At 45.5% G+C, this 22,361-nt stretch overlaps 2 protein-coding genes across 2 annotated transcripts; one reads left to right on the top strand and one right to left on the bottom strand.

Moving 5' to 3' along the window:
* The first annotated feature begins 1,405 nt into the window (after window positions 1–1,405).
* On the top strand, window positions 1,406–7,398 carry notum1b (notum, palmitoleoyl-protein carboxylesterase b). Its single transcript, XM_079277782.1, has 11 exons — window positions 1,406–2,070; window positions 3,197–3,249; window positions 3,347–3,442; window positions 4,032–4,092; window positions 4,523–4,581; window positions 4,985–5,087; window positions 5,174–5,365; window positions 5,479–5,576; window positions 5,674–5,821; window positions 6,017–6,064; window positions 6,266–7,398. Exons 1-11 carry the CDS (start codon window positions 1,715–1,717, stop codon window positions 6,600–6,602), a joined length of 1,551 nt encoding a protein of 516 aa, XP_079133908.1. The 5' UTR covers window positions 1,406–1,714; the 3' UTR covers window positions 6,603–7,398.
* A 124-nt stretch (window positions 7,399–7,522) lies between these two features.
* Window positions 7,523–21,090, bottom strand: tmc6b (transmembrane channel-like 6b). The gene is given in 25 exon segments (XM_079277781.1): window positions 7,523–8,149; window positions 8,245–8,331; window positions 8,416–8,494; window positions 8,654–8,830; window positions 9,564–9,697; window positions 10,074–10,149; window positions 10,241–10,336; window positions 10,432–10,529; window positions 10,653–10,743; window positions 10,826–10,992; window positions 11,222–11,377; window positions 11,523–11,667; window positions 11,763–11,968; window positions 12,325–12,410; window positions 12,413–12,452; window positions 12,454–12,480; window positions 12,482–12,541; window positions 12,543–12,587; window positions 13,223–13,307; window positions 13,806–13,914; window positions 14,051–14,215; window positions 15,715–15,825; window positions 16,382–16,512; window positions 17,230–17,413; window positions 20,959–21,090. Coding segments are annotated over 24 exon segments (2,442 nt in total). The 5' UTR covers window positions 17,286–17,413; window positions 20,959–21,090; the 3' UTR covers window positions 7,523–8,134.
* Window positions 21,091–22,361: the final 1,271 nt, after the last annotated feature.

Here is a 22,361-nt window from a genome sequence, read left to right as displayed (position 1 = left end):
TCTGTTCTACATTTGGCCGACTTCATATGTAGTTTGACAGACGACCTGCACAGACATAGAGAATCAAGACCGTTTTCTCTCAGCATGATTCAAGTTGGATCAAAGCAGGAATCAGACTGGACAGACAACACAACACGTGTTGCCAACAGATGGAGAGCTGTAAAGCCAGAGCTTCAGAGGGCATACAACCGACTGAGTTACCGCTGCAGCAACATTTAGACATTCAGAGTCAGAATCCACCTAAAAGAGAGGGAGAGGGAGAGGTGAATACAGATCTCAGTTCAGGGGAAATTGCCACCGCCTGAATAAACAAACAATCAGTTTCCTTCCTCCGTCTGCAACTTCAAAACTGCCTGATGGAGCGTTAAAGCACAACAAGGCATCTGTGTCTTTACAGAACATTTTCACCAAAAAAGCCTTTAATCATTGACAAATGAACGGCAACAAATGCACTTGTTAAAAACAGGATTTCCTCTCTTGCAAAACTCTAAAACCTATCAAAGTCAGAAAACAAAAATGTAATGGCAGTGTTGCTGAACGTTAGACTTCAAGATGTTGCTGCGTCTGGTTTAAATCACACTGATTTTAACAGTTTCTATTGAAGTGAATAAAATAATAACTTTTATATGTTGGATCAGTATATGACACATTAGATTTAGGACACGTTTCAAAGAGACTACAAGTTTAAAAAAGTGCTTTCGATGAGGATGAGGAAAAGAAACACTGGAACCTGGACATCTTTGAAGAAACAGGACACCTTTCTATCAAAGTGCTACAACCACAAAAAGGTGAAACCAAAAAACTGTCTTCAACAATGAAGAAATAGAGAATGGCAGCCAAAAGGAAACAGAGTAGTAAACAGAGTAGTGTGGACATGGCCACAGGAAAAGGAGACCTCTGAAGGGAGAGACCACCCTCAGGATTCAGTCTTTCTTGGAGTAAAAGTTGATGAGCTGCTCTGAACCTTGATGGGCTCAAAACGCAAAAAAACTCGATTCGTTTACAATCAGCACCTGTGAAATGCATTTGAACGGACTCTTCTCTGTGACGATGAAACACGTGTATCAATGGAAACTTGATTGTGTAGACTCATGTGACCCTCCGCAGCCTGTCCAACGAGTCTCCTTCACACACCATATTCAATCGGCAGGGCGGTACGATGACATTTCATCAAAGAGACAGCGGGTGAACCGACTGAGGGGGCGTACCAGGCACACGCACACGCTTGGTATGAGACCGACGCCCCGCGAGGAGCATCAGCCAACGATAATAACGATTGGCCCGCGGGAGTGAGAAGCACGGGGCAGGGGGAGGGGGACGGTGGGGGGTTACATAAAATTCCACTTCGTCCACAGCTCATGAGGACTTGGACCAAGAGTCACGAGTGACACTGGGCTGAACGAGACTGGCTACAGGGACTTCCACGACGCGCGTAATGACGCTTTAACTGGCTCCTCCGTTTTAGGATTTAGGTGATGTGGGGACTGCGTCACATGCATCCGAGGTGAATTTTAAACCATCTCTCCATCTCCCAAGGCACCATGGAGGACCCTAACCTGACTTCATTCTGCTCACCTTTCATGAGCGATAACTTCATAAAGGTCTCCGTGCGTTTTCAAAGAACTTTGAACTTTTCAAACGACTCTTAAATATCCTGTGTTTTATTGAAGTTCCTTACGCACATTTGAGATACGTTTTCCAGTAACACTTAGACATGCAGATCCGTGGTGTGCTGAGGACCTGGGCCGGTCCGTCTGCGGTGCGCTCCTGCTTGCTGCTGCTCTTCATCCACGTGAACGCACCGGTGGAGGCGAGGAGCCAACACGGCGGTCGGGCGCAAAGTCCGCGGGCGCAGCAGCAGCCACTCGCGCACAGGGAGCGGGTGGAAGGAGCAGAGAGCTTTCCCTTAGACTTTACAGCCGTGGAGGGCAACATGGACAACTTCATGGTACAGATAAAGAACTTGGCACAGTCGCTGTACCCGTGCTCTGCGCAGAAGCTGGATCAAGACATGAAGTTGCACTTTTTGAAGAATGTAACTGTGACTTGCAATGATGGGTCAGCAGCAGGGTAAGTGAGTGGGATGCGCTGCATCTAGAGGTTGTCAATAACTCAGAACATGGCACTTAAAACGCTTCCTACCCTGCAGGGATGATTTGATTTCAGTCTGATGGACTAAAGTTGTTGAGTCAGGTATTTACATTAAAACCAGACTGATCAAGATCGATTATAATGATAGTTTTCGCTACAGTGGAACAAATAGAAGAATCATGGACTTTTATGAATCATAACAACGAATCTATCAGTTGGACTTGGACAGTCTTGGTTATGGACTAAAACACATCTCACAATCATCTCACTACCAACAACGTGCCCAAGTCAGAGTACACTTTTGATCAGCAGGCTGTCATTCTCAGCAGCTACTGTAGAGTAAAGAGTATGAGTGAAAATCTTCAGGAGGCTCACGTGCCTCGACTGCTGTGCATTCAGCAGATCAGCGCAATATCCCACTTTTCGTCAACTTTGCACACACAAAAAAGTGAAGGAATGGATAAAGGGCACCGTGTTCCAGAGGCCGATCAATTCAATGTGATCTGAAAAGAGGCAGAAATAATACATCTCAGTACTTTTGATGTTATAGACTGAAAGGAGCACAAGTCTCTTGGGAATGAATATGACTCCCATATCATCAACGGTGAGGCAGTGCAGCTAACAGCCTTTTTGACAGTAACTATAACAGACTGTAGCTGTTCACAGAGACGAACATTACATCAGAAACACATCCTGAGAACATAGTCATTTTCTGGGCTAGCTTTTAGAAAAGCGAGGTCTTATTGTTATGCTTTAATTTGATCAAACAGGATTTAATTCGCAGTACATTAAACAGTATTAAATAAATGAAATGCTGTTGGGTGGATAAGAGGGACCTTTCCATATGCCACCCAAGCTGTCAAGCCTCTGTGACTGTGTGCAGCCAACAGCTTGATGAGTTTCCTCTATACTCGCGTTTTTTTTCTGTTTTTAAATAATCAATTTCAGCTGTTGAAGCCACAAAGCAGACTCCTGCTGTGATGCATTTTTAGCGGTGCGATCAGAGCCAAATACTTCATGTCAGGAGGATCAAAGGAAGCATCCCTACTGTGTAGCGTGTGTGTGTGTGTGTGTGTATTAATCTGTGTGTGCATGCTTGACACAGGTACTACATCAAGGAGTCCAAAGGCAGCAAGAGGTGGCTGCTGTTCTTAGAAGGTGAGGATGAACCTAACACAGATGTAGAGCTCATTACAGGGAAACACAACTCAATGTACGATGTTAACAAGTATGTGTGTGTGTGTGTGTTGTTCAGGTGGATGGTACTGTTTCAACAGGCAGACCTGTGACAGCAGGTATGAGACGATGAGGAGACTGATGAGCTCCACCACGTGGCCGCAAACCAGAAGAGGTAACAAGACACGCACGTCCTGCGTTGTGTGCAGCACAATCAAAGCACACATCTTCTGCACAAACATGTACACGCATGGCCGAGTTGGTTCCTGCAGCTGTTACGAACGCTCTGTTCAGCCCCACTGAGATGTTGCTTTCCCCAGTTGAAAAAATAAATAAATTCCCCTGAATGAAGGCGATTCATAGACATGTTTGTGTTTCCTCTTTAGCTGAGTTTGCATTAATCTTTAAAAGTCAAACTCTGGTTTTCCCCCGCCGGCCATCGGGGGACTACTTGTTTGTTTATGACTCTCTCTCTCCACCATCTTTACACAGAGCTCCTCAATGCCTGCATGTAAGTGCTGACCAAAGCAGGAAAAGTTAATGACTTCTTGACCACAGGGAAAACACATACACGGACGGACGGACGGACGCACACACACTCACACACACACACACACACACACACACACAGTAAAAACACACTTCATACATCAAAATACACAACTATACATCAAGGTTTGTGACTTTCAACAAGTATCCTATGATTTTAACCTCTTTTACGATGACGGCATTACATGTTGGATCTCACCTTCTTTACCTCACAGGAACAGGAATCCTGTCTCCTCAGCCAGAGGAAAACCCTCACTGGTGGACCGCCAACATGGTGTAAGAACTCCTGCCTCTCAAAATATCATTTTAGTTGTTAGACATCTTTTTGACATGCTGTGCTTTATAGGACTATCTCCAGCGTGTGAAGCTGTGGTCTTTAGTGCGTTCATGATTGTGTTTACTTTTGCTTCCCTTGCCGTTATTGTTTTTGCCATTTATCATCTTTTTATACATAAAAAAAGACCACTAGTGCCCGACAACAGTCAGTCTGATCCTGTTCTGTTCCAGCAGCTACTTGTCATTGTTACATAATACACACTCATCGCATCCTACAACAGCTCTCTGTCTTTGAACACACACACACACTTTGTCTGTGTTCAGTCTACCGTCACACAGCCAGGTCGGCTGTTATTTGTACAACTGTTGTATTTGTCAGCTGTCAGTGAACTGGCTCAAGTAAAAGAGTTTCTCTCTCTTTCTATTGTAGCTTCATCCCGTACTGCTCCAGTGATGTGTGGAGCGGAGCCACTCCGAAGACAGATCACAGTAAGACGCAGTAAATCATCTGTGAGCTTGTAGATCTGCTGTACAAGCAGAGCAAACAGATCAGAGTTCAGTTTTCTGCGCCTTTGTTGTGCGGCAGCTTTAAGCTCTCATATCGACTTGTCAGTTTTGAACTTCAGATCAATTATTACTTCCAAAATGTCATATCTAAAAACAAAAAATGAGTCGTTAATTGTCAAATTGAGTATAATTCAATGTAATCAGTCAGGTGCCTTTTGGAGTGTGGATAAATGAATGGGCCTTTGGCATTAAAGCCTGTAAGCACATAATAAACCTTATTATCAGAAACATGTAAACATTCAGGCTCCCTCATGTGGCTAAAAGGTGTACCGCAGATATAAATGTTGTGGCTCTATGTTAACAATGAAAACATATCTGTTCTCAGGTGATTATGCGTTCATGGGCTCTCTGATCATTAAGGAGGTGGTGAATGAGCTGCTGACAAAAGGTCTGGACAATGCTAAGGTTCTGCTTCTGGCAGGAAGCAGGTCAGTTCAGCTCGTAATGTGTGGGTGTGTTTCACCAAAGACAGCAGCTCACTTGCACCCTCTGATCTGACTCTTCCCGTCACCAGTGCGGGCGGTACAGGTGTCCTGCTGAACGTGGACCACGTTGCAGAGCAGCTGGAGTCGCAGGGCCACCGAGGGGTGCGGGTCAGGGGCCTGGCTGACTCCGGATGGTTCCTGGACAACAGACAGTACAAACTCACAGACTGCCTGGACACCATCAGCTGTGCCCCCACTGAGGCCATAAAGAGAGGCATCAGGTAGCAGCAGGAAGATGGTGTTAATGTTGATGGACAGGTGGCTAGATTGATGGAGGTTAAGAAGTTAAGGTTCAGAGGCCGTACAGATTTTGTAAAGCGGCGATACTTTGCAGGTACTGGGGCGGTTTGGTGCCAGAGAGCTGCAGACAGGCTCACGTGGGAGAGGAGTGGAAGTGTTTCTTTGGATATAAAGTCTTCCCCACGCTAAAAAGTGAGTGCTCCTCCACATGGCTAACGTAGATGCTATAACGACACAGGCAGCTGTGTCACTTGAAGTCTGACCTGCAGTGCGTCCTCTCCCCGTGCAGGCCCGGTGTTCGTGGTGCAGTGGCTGTTTGACGAGGCCCAGCTGACGGTCGACAACATCCACCTGACCGGGCAGCCCGTCAACGAGGGCCAGTGGAGATACATACAGAACCTGGCACAGGAACTGAGGAGCACGCTACGCGACGTACCGTAAGGCACACACGCACACACACACACACACACACACACACACACACACACACACACACACACACACACACACACACACACACACACACACACACACACACACACACACACACACACACACACACACACACACACACACACAGTAAAGTAACAGAAACCGTTTTGTTGACTGTGATTCTGTGTTTTGAATGGCAGGGCGATGTTTTCTCCGGCCTGTCTGTCGCATGAACTCATCACAAGAACGTAAGTAAATAAAATGATTATGTTTATGTAAACACAGTCAGTCTCAGAAACCATGGTGGTGTACATCATCATATCGCACAATCATTGTGTTACATTATACATAATCCGAGAATCATTTAAAACCGTACACAAAGACAAAGTATGCAGATTTCACATTGTAATGACAAATATGAGTCTCTTCACTGTGTCTTCACTGTGCAGCTACTGGGTGGACATTCAGGTGAAAGGCACCTCTCTGCCCAGAGCCCTCCACTGCTGGGACCGAAGCCTCCAAGACAACAACCACGCCAACGGCAGCAACCGCAACCACGAAAAGCACAAGACGCCCCCCGTGAGGGGTTGCCCGCTGCATTTGATTGACGGCTGCCCGTGGCCTCACTGCAATCCCACCTGCCCGACTATTCGCGACCAGCTGACGGGACAGGAGATGAGCGTCATCCAGTTCCTGAAGCACATGGGCTTCGACGTGCAGAAGATGGCCCAGCAGCACGGGATGGACCCCAAGAAGCTACTGGGCATGCTCAATAACGGGAGCTGAGTTGCTTTTCTTCAAAGCGCAGAAATGTTCGCGTAGCGTCAGTTCTGCAGAGGAAAGAAGACGCCGAACATCAATGGAAGACATCAGGAGCATGACAACTGAACTCAAAAGAGAAAACTGGCAATACTTCCAAACATTATCCTCCAGCAACGACAAACAAGACCCAACTTCTGAAAAACCAAACGACTCAAAAACTCACAAGTGCCTGAAAACGTTGAGTCAGATACAATCAAAGCAGAACGGTGCTGTTGAGCCGTTTAAACACAAGACGGGATCACTTGTTTTAACACATAGATATAGATATGTTGTGTAGACATGCTATTATTGCGAGGTGTACACAAACACAATGAAAGGTGGGTACAGCGTGTGTGTGTGTGTGTGTGTGCGTGTGTGTGTGTGTGTGCATGCATGCGTACCGTACTATATGCAGTTGAGACGTCATGATGGAAGTCTAAAATAGTTTTGATGGGAAAGAACAAGATTGAAAACAGCTCCCGGTTTGTTTCGTGGTGATTTGGTCGACGCTGCTGCTGTTTCTACCCTCATCCAAATGTGCTGCTTTTTCTACTTTTTGGAAAAATAATAATTGAATGGGTAATATTTACTAATAAAACGGTACAAATATTAAGGTTATTACTTTGTTCTTCAGGGTACTTAAAAGTGAGAAAACTATTTTTCTACTGAGAATATCTAGTATGTTGTGTTTTATAGTCAAATACAGTTAGCTGCTGTAACTGTGTCTCCAAACCTTTTACTTTCGTATTTGCATGTTTACTTGATATATTGTAAGTAACTAGAAGTAATATTAATGCCAATAGTACAAACTGTATCCATATTATTTTCACTGTTGAGTTTGTAACAGTTGTTGTTGTGCTGTAGTCGTGCCCACACTTTATACAAGTAGAACAAGTACGTGCTGATATGATAAAACATAATTTAATCACTATAGTGTGACAGTACAGTGGCAGTTGTCACCCCTAAAGGAGCAACAAAGAAAACCGGGAAAAAAATGGAAAAACAAGATTTCATTTTCAGTATTATCATACTCACATCCACAAGATCCCAACGTTAGAATGTACAACATGCATACTAATAAAATTATTTAAAACAAGCTCAAAGCATTAAAAAAAACATTGGAGCATACATACAGTGTTTTGCACCAGAAATATTAAAAACTATTTGTTCACAGTTGATATGAAAGTGCTTTTTACGAGAGATGACTGAAATCCACGTGAACTGATTAACATCACTTTTTCTGTCCGTCTAACATTTGACTTCCTGAAGTCTGAGTTCAGGCATGTCGTCGATAAACAGCACCGTATAAAGCAGACAGCTTTGTGTCGCCCGATGTCTCCACTCGGTTTGTTTTGCCAGTAAATTCGTAGCCAAATGTAAAATGAATAATACATTTGGATTTGGTCATATACAGCAGTGTCCTTCCTTTTTATTATTCCAGTTATATCCAAGCTGGTTTGAGGTTTCTCCAGACATCAGTGCTCATAGAATTGAGCATCTTTGTCGACTGGAGGATCTCAACGTCGGGAGTCCTGAAGGAAAATGAAATAAAGCAAAGCACCGGAGGTAAGAGGAGGCCGGCGTGTGACGATTGCTTTAGTGAAGCACCAGAGCAGCAGAGACCGACCTGACTGGCGAGTCTTCGAGCAGGGGTTCGTTTCTGTTCGTGGATCGACTGGAGGCGAGTGATCAGAAACTTCTTGTCCTCTCCCTCCTGCGCAGAGAGGGGACGAAGCAGATTGATCAGCATATTGACAGATAGAGACACAGAGCCGTTTATATGCCGGTGATGTCTTACATTCTCTATCTGCTCCTGTAGTAGTCCGATGATCTTCCTTTGCCCGTCCACCACCTGACTGTGGAAGTAGATGACAATCCTGACGGGAGGAACCGACAGAGTGCATCAGATCAATACAACCAGCACCGACCAGTTCAGCACTCGTAATACTCAATAATAAAGCAGAATGATGGTGTACTGCTGCTTGCTTTATGCCAGCTTGCTGTGTCTGTGTGTGTGTGTGTGTGTGTGTACTCACAGGAAGATGCCTGCTGCCACAAACAGAAAGAGAGGGTTTTCCACCAGGTAGGAGTGAGCCGTGGCCAGCCAGGACAAGTTGGGATTGTCTTTTTCCAGCGCTTCCACCCATCGCTTCCCCGCCTGGAACATCGTTTTGAGCTCACGGAACGGACCGCACGATGAGGAGGGAGTGAGGCTGAGGACAGATATTAAGACTGCCTGTGTCACACACGACTCTTCATTTCTTTGATCTTTCTCCGAGGAGAATTGTTTTTTTACTCTGGCCATGATTGGCAAGTGTCCAATAGCATCCAACATCACGACCACGCAGACAAAGCTCTGGCAAGCAGTTTCACCCCCGATCTAACAATAATCAGTGCGCAAAGAATATTAGACTTCAGGTTTGAGCATGTCGTCCGCAGTGGTCCTTTAAACATTACAACCAAACTCTTCATCACTTCCCTGGAGTCAGAAAGCAACAACACACTTCTGGGGGGGCCACGCCGATCGGCCGATTCCGAACGGGCACCAGCGGCTAACGGCCACGCTCCAAACAACACTAATGTTCTGAATAGACTTAAAAGCATCCATGTTTTAATTTCAACATGCACTCTAAATAAAAAGGTACTTATATTGTGTGTTGAGTGGTGCACTTCAGCCTCTTGTGGATGAAATGAGTATTACAACAACAAACACTTACGAAATGGTCCTTTTTATACCCGACAACACCTTTTTTCAGCTGTTCTTCAGTCATAAACTGTTTTGATCAGACTTTGATCATCACAAGAATCTAGACGTCCGTAGACAGCAGTGTGTGTGCATACAATGTGTGTTTATTAGTATTAAAGAAGGTGTCACGTAAGGCCATTTGTTTTCCAAACCCGAATAAGAAAACGATTATTTTTGGTTGGGATGGCTTAAAAATGTACCTCCACATGGTGTACGTGACACACACAGAGGCACCGAGGAAGGAGGGGAAGCAGAGGAGAGTGATGAAGACGGTGGTCATCTGGCTGACTCTGTATGGCTTCCTGGGGGCCTGACAGTTCATCATCACGCTGCCCTGTGGGGAGAGAAAACAGAGACCAGAGTCCAGGGTCACCGCCTCCATCATCACAAATCTGACAAAAGCTAGGGCTCCACGGAGAGATGATGTCAAACTGCTGTGATCACAGACGAACGTTCATGGTCCAGACAAGAAGTCAAACGGCAAAATAAGACAGCATTTAGCATTATTATGTGGTATACGACACATACTGTACAGTTATGAGACCAGATGTCCAGAGTTGAAAGAAGACAAACATCTGAAGCTGTCTAACAGGCAGGGAGTCTCTGGAGGCACACCGCCACAGATGATCATTTCAAGTATAACACGAAGTAATAACCGGGGAAATTAAAGGATTTACTGTTGTTGTATTTTGAGTATTTCCTTTTCGTACCTTTTTAATGTAGAACAGCAGCAGGAGTTTGAAAATCTGCACCGCAGGCAGGAGAGGAGTGAAGAGAACGCCCAACCTGAAAAACACAACGTTCATTGTCATTACACACAAACTATTTGACTTTACTGAACAAGACTGTGTGAACGTGTGAACAGCGAGTTTGGTACCAGGCCAACGTCTGTCCATAGATGAGCTCAAGGACGTTCCTGGCGATATCAAACACTGGCTTCCTCCTCCTCTTCAGCACCTTCTCAGAAAACAACCTGCAGACAACAGGAGGAAGTGAGTTCAGAGGCGCTCGTGTTTTTAGCGAGAATACATTTGAAAACTTAATGCAAAAAAAGCAAATATAGGTCACCTCCAAAGAAACTCTCCAAACAAGGTGTCCAGCAGAGTGAAGATGAATTCCATGAGTAGGAAACGATAAAGCTCCTGGCCAACAAAACTCTCCCAGCACTGGAGACAATATCATCAACACAGAGCACAGAGTCATCAACTGGAGAAGTACCACACTGAGCAACTCAAATTCATCAAGATAATCAATATTCCTGGACAACATGATGTCCCATCTTTTGTTACCTTCAGTCCAATACTTTTAGGGTCAGTAGCCACCCGACCCAGCCAGTGGTAGCACAGGACTCCAAGCACGCTGACTTTCAACATCAAGTTTCTAGAGACGCAGACAAGCCCACGACATGTTACCATCGGTACGGCGCTTTCTTCAACTCAAAATGCGGTTCCTCTGCTCTTACCTGCCGATGGAGACGTATGTGCGCACGGAAGGCGAGTCGTAGTCCTCCATCCAGGCTGCGAGGTTGAACAGGCCGGGCAGCAGCAGGTTGATGAGGGAGACCACCACGGGGAGAGCCAGCAGGCTCAAGGGGTTCTGGGGGACACTCCGTGAACTCTGCTGGAGGTTCTGTTGGGGAGAGAGAACGACCATGTGCTCCTTAATGTTACCGATGGCTTTGATTGGATGACAGTCTGACAGAAACTAAGTACGGTCGCCAGGAAGGGCGTCCTGCATCATGGCTGCTTTAAGAAACATAAAGACCAAAGACTGCGTAATAAAGGACAACAAACACAGCCTGAAGTCTGAGTATTCACCAATACAAAAGACTTTGGACCCTGAAAGCCCCCCGCCTCACCTGATGCATGTGACCAGAGAAGTAGTAAATGGCGAGCACACAGGCAGTGGTGCTTGCTATACAGATGGTCCACGCCAGGCCGTGGACCATCACTCTCCACAGATTCTGGCCCACAGTTTTCTTGACGTCCTTATGATTCACCTCCGCGAGCAGCTCCTGGAGAGGAGGACACGGGGAGAGGGGCAGAGGAGGGATTATGGGATGGAGCCAGGATCATCGCATTCCTACCGGCCGATTATGTGACAAAGAAAGAGACACAGAGAGCGATGAAGTGCGTTTGTGCGTGTGTGCTGTCATGCACCTTGAGCTGGGTGCAGATGTTCTCAGACATGAGCTTGACAGATGTTTTCTTAAAGACCTTAAAGTCCCAGGAGCAGAGGACCTTCATGGCCAGAATACTGTGAGATTTGTCGATTCGGAAGCTCCGACCGAACGACTTCGACATGCTGTTGGCAAATTGCACAATAGCATGCTGCCTGAGATATTAGTATTACATGTAATGTTGGTACAGTTTGTGTTAAGACCTACAACAACCCTGTACCTGTACACAAGAATGATGCACGTGATGAAGGAAGATACTCCGATGGTGAAAAAGTATGCCAGCGGCATGTTGTAAGAGAGTCCACAGTCCACCCTGGTTCCATTGGACGAAGACACGTTGTGCCCTCCATCGTCATCCATGCAGCTCCGACTCAGTGTGTAGTTACAGTAGTACCCGTAGTACATCACTGTGTCGGAGAAGTAGCCCTGAGACAAAAGGAGAATATGAATATTTACCTTATTAGTATCATTTCAGACTTAAAAGACCCCCTACAGACACGTTTAAAGACCTAAACAAGACTATTTAAATGTGCGAATAAGCACATGTTTTTTGTTGGACTCGAGATGTCTCCTACTTTTTCCTCTTCACTCTCAGTTGCATATTGAATCGTAATTGTTATTCTAACTTGTTGTGATGTTGCAAAATGACTCGTCTTGAACTGAGATTTAAGGGGAGCACAGAGGAGCTTCCCCCCCTCAGCAGATACGTTCTCCTAGTGTTACATTCAGTGCTGTGAGGCTCAATAACATGCAATAACATGTCGCAACAGCACACGGCTCACCGCTCCGGTGAGGAGCTCCAGTCCAGAGAAGGAGCGTCTCCCCGCCTCGGGCAGCACCGGAGGGTGCACCGCCTGAGGCAGCACATGAAGGCACCCGTCACCAGGAACAGGAAGAAGTTGAAGAAGAGGTAGGGTCTTAAGGAACAGGAAGTACGAGGAGGACGCCAGTGCCGAAGCGCCCGCTCACCCTCTTCAGCGCCACTTGCCACAGCTGCAGGGGAGTGCAGGAAGGACAGCCAGCTGTACCAACTCTGTCTGGCACCCTGGGAGCAGAACGTGTGGGAGAATCACTGTAATCTCTAAAACAACAGCCACTTATTGTCTACAGGACATGATGCATTATTATTTTAGACAGAAACTTATCCACGTTCTACAAAAAGTGACTCACAATGCAGCAGTACAATCCGGACAAAACGTACACACACGTTTGTGGTTTAGAGTCTGAAATCTGTGACTCACACCCTCAGAGCCGTAAACGCTTGAGCAACAGAGCGATTACGCCGCCTTGATAACAACACCTGCATGAAATACTGACACCCAAACACAACGTCTTCTTATTCTGTGTGCCATTCATCATTTGAGAGAATTGATATTCGTTGACACGTCTTTAAGAACTCAAAGTGTGCATGAATGGGCTGTAACTCAATAACAGGAAGAGTTGCGTAATAGTTGCGTATTATATATTGAAACATGGAAACATCTTTAAACTTCATCTGCTGATGAAGATCGTTTGATACAATCAGATCCAAAGCTACAGCAGACTTTGATTCACAAAGAGCTCATTAGAAACATAAACTGGTAATCTAGAAACCCTGAGAGAGGTAGAAGGACTCGGTGTCCACGTATGAGGAAATAAAAAGGAAGTCGAGCATGGAGAGATGTTTTACGAGTGACTTACAATGATTATGTAATATTTGAGTTGACTGCAACAGGGGATTTGACTGCCAGTGATTGTCCTTTTCTCCTTTTGTAAAGCTAACCTCCTGAAGACAGAGAGACAGAGACAGAGAGAGAGAGAGACAGAGAGAGAGACAGAGAGAGAGAGACAGAGAGAGAGAGAGAGAGAGAGAGAGAGAGAGAGAGACAGAGAGAGAGACAGAGAGAGCGACAGAGAGAGAGAGAGAGAGAGAGACAGAGAGAGAGAGAGAGAGAGAGAGAGAGAGAGAGAGAGACAGAGACAGAGCGACAGAGACAGAGAGAGAGAGAGAGACAGAGAGAGAGACAGAGAGAGAACGACAGAGAGAGAGACAGAGAGAGAGAGACAGAGAGAGAGACAGAGAGAGCAACAGAGAGAGAGAGAGAGAGAGAGGAGAGAGAGAGAGAGAGAGACAGAGACAGAGAGAGACAGAGAGAGAGAGAGAGAGAGAGAGAGAGAGAGAGAGAGAGAGAGACAGAGAGAGAGAGAGAGACAGAGAGTCAGGCTGAGACATGAAAAACGCAGTGAAACAAACAGGACTAATGAGAACAAGGACCACATCTACCTGAGTTCACTCTTCTCAGCCACACTGAGAGGCATCGCTCTGAGCATCCCGACTCTGTCGCTCACTGACAGGTTCTGCAGGTTGTTCACCAAACGGTCCCTCTTACTCGCTGTAACACACACACACACACACACACACACACACACACACACACACACACACAGGGGCAGCGTTGATCACATTATGAACTCATCAAACACGGATGAGTTCTTGTCTGAAGTGTCTCATCACGTGGTTCTCCTCACCCTCGGCGCCCTCTGCGTCCGCGCTGTCCGCCTCCATGCCGTAGCCTCGTATGCTCGGCCTGGCAGAGCGAGAGAAGTCCCGGATGGCGGGTCTGCTCTGCCGGCGTCTCCGGAGCTGCATGGTCCTGTTGTAGTACTGAGAGATGATGGCTCCCCGGCTGCGCCCTGACAAGAGGAGGAGGACCGGACCGTTCAGAGATGGGATCGACAGCATTTACTGCTTCCGAGGTCGCTCCACCAACACTGACTTCTACAACTTCTTGAACGAACTCAAGATGTGTCGTCTTTATCTCTAGTTTTGAATTAAATAACAACTCGTGACAAAAAAAAAGCAACAAAGGTTGGACTCAAACCATGACAAGTTTAAATGACAAGCGTCTTAACCCCTGAGCAACAGGGGTGCCCCGGGTCTAATTTACTGTTCTGTGGCACTTGTCAGTCAAACTTTAGGTAAATAAATGTGTGAAATACACATTAAAAACAAGAAAACCACAGAGGGATCGTAATCTACAGTCAATATGAAAGAATCAATGGAACATGCACAATAAACTGATTTAATTTGGATAAAATGTTGATTTAAAATACTTCATGTTTGCAGTTTGACGGTTAAACCACCAAAAAGATGATGTGGCTTCAGAAATCAGATAACCATCGAGTCATCTCCAACAACAAGCTGAGGCACCTGACCTGCCAGACGCTGACAGGAAGATGACAGACAAACAGCTTCCTCACGAAACTCTGCTCAACCGAAACAGTCCGTTTGTATTATTCACACTGGAGCTCAACGCGGGCAGCGTCCACAGGCTCCACTGAACTAACCCATGCTAACACATGCTAACCCATGCTAACACATGCTAACACATGCTAACCCATGCTAACACATGCTAACACATGCTAACACATGCTAACACATGCTAACACATGATAACACATGCTAACACATGCTAACCCATGCTAACACATGCTAACACATGCTAACACATGCTAACACATGCTAACACATGCTAACACATGCTAACCCATGCTAACCCATGCTAACCCATGCTAACCCATGCTAACACATGCTAACACATGCTAACACATGCTAACACATGCTAACACATGCTAACACATGCTAACACATGCTAACACATGCTAACACATGCTAACACATGCTAACCCATGCTAACCCATGCTAACCCATGCTAACACATGCTAACACATGCTAACACATGCTAACACATGCTAACACATGCTAACACATGCTAACACATGCTAACACATGCTAACCCATGCTAACACATGCTAACCCATGCTAACACATGCTAACACATGCTAACACATGCTAACACATGCTAACACATGCTAACACGGTACCTTTCCTCTGTGGGTTACATATGTATAGTCGTAGATGTACGTTCAACAGGAGCGTCTGTCAATGTGCGTACAGTGTTTGCTGTGCGGTGAAACCTTTTCAGGAACGATAATAAACAGCCTTGTTCTCAGCGATGGTAGAAGATTTCTCCACCTTAAGACATATGTGGTATTGAATATTACAACAACAAACACTGCTGCAGTCTATACCATCAGGATGTGTCGCTGCTGTGTCAAATCTGTAAAAAACGACATCATTTGTCAAATTCTTTTGTTTCTCAGTATGTTAACCGGCCTTCTGAAGGACTCACCGATTGTGCGACTGGGCATGGAGGACAGGATCCGCATCGTGTCTGAGGACCAACGTTCACCCAGGAGGGGGTCTCCCTGTCTTTCCTCATCCTCCAGGTAGGCTACATTGTCTGTGGAATTAGAAGAGACACATTGCTACAGAAATACATGCAGGCGTGCATCTAAGGGCTCTTAAACACGATGCGATCGGTTCCTTATTGAGTGAAATGACAGAGTAGCAGTAAGAGTCTGGTCGTACGGTCTGAATGTAATTCATCTCCTTCAGCATCGGGTACACTGGACCATTGTTTACGACAGGAAAAGGAGACACTTCCAACAATTCCTGGTGGCAGCAACATTTAACGCCACGCACCCTTCGGCCGACAATAACGATCACTGTTTAATTGTGCATTCTGGATAAATTTAAACATTTTTCCGAGAAGGTGCGATTCTATTTTGGACTTACTTGAATGGTACGGCATCAAGTTTGTCGCTGTGCTCTTTTTCAATGTGTTGAACAAAGTTACTCAAATACAAAAACATCCGTCAGCGCCGAGTGTAAGTGCACTCTGATTCTCTGAGCACCACGGTTGTCTTTTCTTAAGTCTTGTGAATTCTCCTTCATTTCTTGCCTCGACCTCATGACGTCGAGGAGAAGTGGTTAGGAAAGGACACAGGGGGGGTTACCTCGATCCTCCTCGTCCAGTCGCCTCTGCAGCTGCTGCAGCTCGAAGGCGTCAGGCGGTCCTTCGTTCTGACTCTGCTCTTCGATCAGCTGGCTGAACGAGTCGTGAACGCCTTCCTCGTCTACTGGGCTCCTGACGAGAGGACGACACGGGCTCAGAGATACAGGTTCGGTTCAAAGAGCCTGTGCATTGAGGACTGTTGGTCACTCAGAACACCGCAGATAAAACACGGTGCCGGTCATCTCACTGCAACCAAACAGCCCAGGAAGACTCTCTGAAGTCATTTTCATTCATTTGCGGGCAGCACAGCCCAGATTGCGTTCTGTGTGACCCTCTTCCTGAGCTATCTCGATGTCCTGTCAAAGCAAACTGGACCGACTGTTTTGTCTTAAAGCAAGAGGGAAGAAAACCCACAAGAAAATACAGCAAGTCCAGTTTACTGTTGACTTAGTGCTTTCACACAGATAGCACAAGAAGCCAGTGTGATCAAGCCTGTACTGTTTTCAAATGCAAGCGTTCTCGCAGAGATAGACTGTAAGCAAGCGCAGCACATTCAAACAAGGTTCAACCAAACAAACAGGAGTGATTTTCTGAAGACGATGAAGTGGAGGTTAGTAGTCGGTCACACGGTTTAAGATAAACACAGATGAAAGCCCTGAGACGTCGTGATCCGCCTTCCCGTTCAGCAGCTAACAAGACATCAGAGAGCACAGCTAATCCCGGCATCTCGCTTCCTTATTTTCCTCACAGCCTTCAATTTAAATAGCGGCAGATTGAAACAGCAAAGCAAACACCGCCAGTGAGAAAGGGAGGAACGTAAAGAGATAAGAGGACCGCTTGAGCACTTACTCCAGTCCAGCTTCCATGAGCCGGTGGTTCAGGTCAAGGTTAACATTTTGAGCCATTTCTTCTTCTTCTGAAAGTCTTGATCTGCGTGTGGCTGTCGGCCTCCTCGTCGACCAATGGCAGCGGGATCACACCCTCTCCTGTTCAGACCCGCGCGCCACTCCCACCATGGTGTTTATTCGGCTACCTGAGAGAGGAGAGGGAGGGGGAGGGGGGGCGGGGCGAAGGGAAGCGAGTGAATTACAGGTGAGGGGGAAACGCCAACACACATCCTTGGAATTTGAATGCTCTCGTCATGTCACTGCTTGTCCTGCACACATTTGTAACTGCGTAGTGAGGAAACAAGACGTGAGCGTGTGACCAGGAATATACGCCTAAAGGTGTCATTTACACTTTTCATTGATATGTGATCTGTATCTGGATGAGGATTAAAGTATGAATGGGGTCTCGCGGACTACAATTACCTGAGTCCACATGAAGAACTTGTTAAAATCTCATGCATCATGTGTGCATGCTTTCAGCGTGAGGTGACGGTGACTCATGGAGTTGAGGGATTAGGTCGCGAGAGCTCCATTGTGGTTTATGATGAGGACTGTGCACCGAGTCAGATGGCACAATGTCACCAGCCAGATGAATATTCATGGCAGGAGACAGAATGATGCATTGTGTGTGTGTCATATGAGAGGTTTGGAGGAAGCACGCTGGTTCCTCTGTCTTTGTGCAAATTTAAAAAGGCCCCCACTCCCCCCCCCCCCCATCCAAAATCTGCTCTCAGTTACGCGCAACAATCTCATCAACATTGGTCAAAGACCCAGAGAGGACACGTCCTGTTGTTTTACAACATGATCACAGAAGATATTAAAGAAATGGGATTTAAAGAAGTTGGATCCAGATATGCATTGTAGACTATTTAAACCTCTTCTAACAGATTTGCTTTCCAAGCCTGCCTTGATAAAGCAAACGCAATCAAAACCTCTAAATTCTGCTTAGCGATGGCTTCATAAAAACCCTGATCAGATAATATGCCCACATACCTCACAGTTAAGAGGACATAACATGACATGAAACGGGCGGGTTCACTTTTAAAATGGCACTTGTCGGATGATGGAATATTCCTCGAGAGACAAACTTCCTGCCCGTCAGAGACGTGTGGCGGTTCTCTCTTTGATATCTTTGGATTTATGAGGTCATCGTAGGCAATGACGCAAATCAATGAATATGACCTTTTACGGGAATGACGGAATTTTGCATTAATATGCCAACACAAATAGATTTTTTCAGGTATTTAAGTCACCATTCATCCTGAATTATTGTATCCATATTCAATTCATCAATTGATTTTAAAGAACATAAAACTGCATGTGCATGAGTCACTGTCGTTTCCTACTTAGCTTGTAACAAACCTTTTACCACGTCATCGGTTTGAAATTGATTCACTGTAATTAATTATTCGGAGACAATATAAAAGACAATATCTAGTTATGGCCGAGCAGCCCTGTGTGAAAGAATAGCATTGACGTACATCTGGATGTTGTTTCCAAAGATGAATATCTGGGCCAACTATAAAATTCAGTTCAAAGTTCAGTGACAAAAAGCACAAACGTCAGATCCACTTCCTGTTTACATGCACCCACACAGAGAACGAAGTTCATGAGGTGCTGTTTTCCTGTGAAAGGATCTCAGGGTTGAGTCTTTGCTCTGTGGTGCAACATTGTATCGCAGAGTTGCTACTTGCTTCCACAGACATCCAGTAATTAAGATAAACGAGGCGAAGCTCGCCATTCAACAAGCCTCCAAACTGCACACAGACATGGGAAACATCAGAGAGTTTGTCTCATTCTGGGAAAGTCACAACAGCAAACTCCACTGTTGCTTCACCGTCAGAGAGCTTGGAGGTTGAGTTCCCAGTAAGCTGCTCCGACATCGACTCACACGCACTGCAAAGACGTAAAGATTCAAACCTCCACCGCAGCACGAGCAGTTGGTTGTGTTTGTTCGATGTGTAATAATGTGTAACGGCTGATAACAACACAGGGTGTGTGAATATTTCAATCATTATGAGGCCCGGGGTTTTTCTCCGGGGTGGAGGTCTTTCTGGTTCTGGTCTGGAGTGATTATGATATCAGCTGCAGCTCTGAATACGTGACCGAACGGCTGAAAAATGTCGCTCTACCACCGGCACCGGTAATCCTGCTTCTGTGCCCGTTCTATTCAGGCAACCTACTGATCTACTGCACACATCTGCTGCTTTTTCTTTGCTTCTCTCTCACACATACTTTTTTCATGACCTGATGTTTCCAGGATCATGTTACACTTTTCTTAACGGCCCATTTTCTATTCCATATATTCGTTGTAGGCGATTCTTTTTTGTGTGACTTAATTTCTGCCGGGCACAGAAACAAACACAACACCTTTACACACCACTGTGTTGCTGGGGTGTCATCCTCTAACACTGTGCACTACGTCTGGCTGTGACTCTTTGTGACTTATTAAAATGTCTGCATGTGTGAATATTGGTGTTGAAGAAGTGCTCCGAGACCGTAGAGCCAGGACAGGATATATTAAGAGGGTGGGACAAACACTCAACCCGCCCTGACTGGAGGGTCAGCGCTGAGCTGCACCATTGCCAAATAAAATAAGACGGGGACACAACTTATGGGAATAACAGAACACAGATGGGTGAGTCAATGTGAGTTTAAGTTGGGTTACAAGTAAATTAGAGAACATTGTTCCGTTAAAAAAAAAGGAGGAAATAAGTAGTGTGAAACGCACAGAAGTGCACTAGAGAGCCGTATAATCTGGACACAAGGAAGGCATCGCTGTCCATAAATGAAAGCACGGCTGGACATCGCATGCATTATGGACCAGTGGAGAAAACAGAGTAGTTATGAGCCGATATGAGGGTGAGGCAGAGAGTGAAGGGAGGGGTAAGAAGGAATCTGTCCACTCTGACAGCTTTCAACAACTGCATGGAAATCAGTTCCCAGAGTGCTGTGTGTGTGTGTGTGGGGGGGGGGGGATAGAGGAGCAGGGATGCACAAAGCTCCAGCAAACATTGCAGTAGATATACTTGTATTTCAACAGTTATCTGTTAGTTATCACGGTTTGCCTCAAGAACAAGGGGCTTACATTGAATAAGCAGAGCTGCAATTCGGTGTTTTGGTACAAATCAATACTAACTTGTGTTTGTGGGGGAATGCAGATTTAAAAAGGGAAAACACAAGAAGAGCAAAGGAGGCAGAGAATGGTAACAGCGGAGATGAGGGCAGACAAAAGAAAAAATGTGCATGCAATTAAGTCAGGCATGCATGTACATACACAATTGCACTGTTATTGCGCTGCGGGGCCCATAGCGCTGCACGTCTCTCTGCCTTCATTCAGAATAAGGACACAACACGACTGTAAACCCCGGTGATAAAACACACAGATGTGGCAATCAATGTTCATATTCCCAAAGTTTATGACATTAATAAAGTACAAGAGATCTTCCACAACAAAGCACCCTGCCGTTGCACAATAGACGACAATTCATTCACCCGAGATTGTGAATATTTAATTACTTCTGCAGACAAACTGACGAGTCAGCTCGTTCCTTTAAAAACACCGACTTCTCTTGTGTTGCTGTCTGTTGTCATTTAATGTTAGTTTACATCTTAATTAACTCGGCAGGCTGTGAGCTCAGTTACGGACTCAACACGGCAATGAGTTTCATTCGGTTGACAAATGTTTTACCTTCGAGGAGACAACAAGGCTGTGGTTTTAGGAATCCAGAGGTAGCGACATGAAGCGACCAGCTTATCAAACTTCCACAAAGACTCGTTCACAGAGTTGCTCACTCACCCGTTCAGTAACTTGACAAACCAGTTGAGTGTGTGTGTGTGTGCGTGTGTGTGTGTGCTCGCCAGTATGTCAGTCAAAATAGTCCCCACGCTCGGCCGGACAACGCGGGAGAAACCATTTTCTCCGAGGGGTGTTGTGTTTCTACTTCTTCAAACGAAACGGTACAAAGCGAGAGCTGCACCTTCAGTCACGTATACACATTCATAGTAATGACATACTCATGTTCTCCAAAACACCAATGATCTGAACTGATTCACCAGCTTCTGATAAAGAGGTGAGGTAACTTTGACCACCCCCCACAGGGTTGACACTCTTGGTTCAGTCCTATTCAGGCATGAAATCATGCCCCTACCGGTGTTTGACTACTCAAACAAAACAGAAGTACATAAAGACAGTCTCACCGTAACTCATCGAGACAGTTAGTGTTCAATACATTTGACTTATCGGTAGCTACATGTCCTACAAAGAGTGAGTCTACGCTGAAACTTAACTGGAAGTAAAGTAAGTCATTAAACAACACACCTGATTAAGATAGATTCAATTCAAGTTATTTTGTACAGCCCAAAATTAAAAATCACAAATTTGCCTCAGATGCCTTTACAATCTGTGCACATCCCCCCACAAAAAAAACACATTTAGATAGATAGATAGATAGACAGACAGACAGACAGACAGACAACAAGGCAGACAGATAGACAGACAGACAGATAGACAGACAGACAGACAGACAGACAGACAGACAGACAGACAGGTGGGTAGGTAGATAGACAGACAGACAGACAGACAAAGCGACAGACAACAAGACAGACAGTAATGTACATATAGATGGTGAACAAACAGCACGAGGCCACTTGCAACTAAAATAAAACATTACAGACTGACTCACCTGCCCGTACCTGACCACACCTATAGGCTACATCTTTAAAAACAACAACATTGAGTAGCCTGTGTGAGGTTGAATGCGTGACCTGCCACAACTGAACGTGTGAGCAACAGCAACACTCTGACACGTCAAAGTGGGAAAAGTGTCTGGATTCCATTCAGCTGCTTCAGTTTCAGGATCCTGATACTTTGTGTACTTTGTATGGTAGCGCACTGTTTCATTGCTGTGGCTCACTGGGTCACTGGAATAGAGCCATCTTTAATGTAATCAGTAATAACACTGGTGTTCTTGTGAAAAAGGCCTGTACCCATCATAACTCATCTGCTACACGTGCACAATCATGTTTCACCAACGAAGGGGACGTTATTTTTTACATTTTAAGTCAAACCTGATGTGTCCATATGTGTTTATT

The sequence above is a fragment of the Melanostigma gelatinosum genome (genome assembly GCF_949748355.1).
Source record: "Melanostigma gelatinosum genome assembly, chromosome: 11".
Taxonomy (NCBI): Eukaryota; Metazoa; Chordata; class Actinopteri; order Perciformes; family Zoarcidae; genus Melanostigma; species Melanostigma gelatinosum.
Note: the sequence above shows the minus strand (reverse complement) of the source record. Positions and strands in the feature narration are given on the sequence as shown.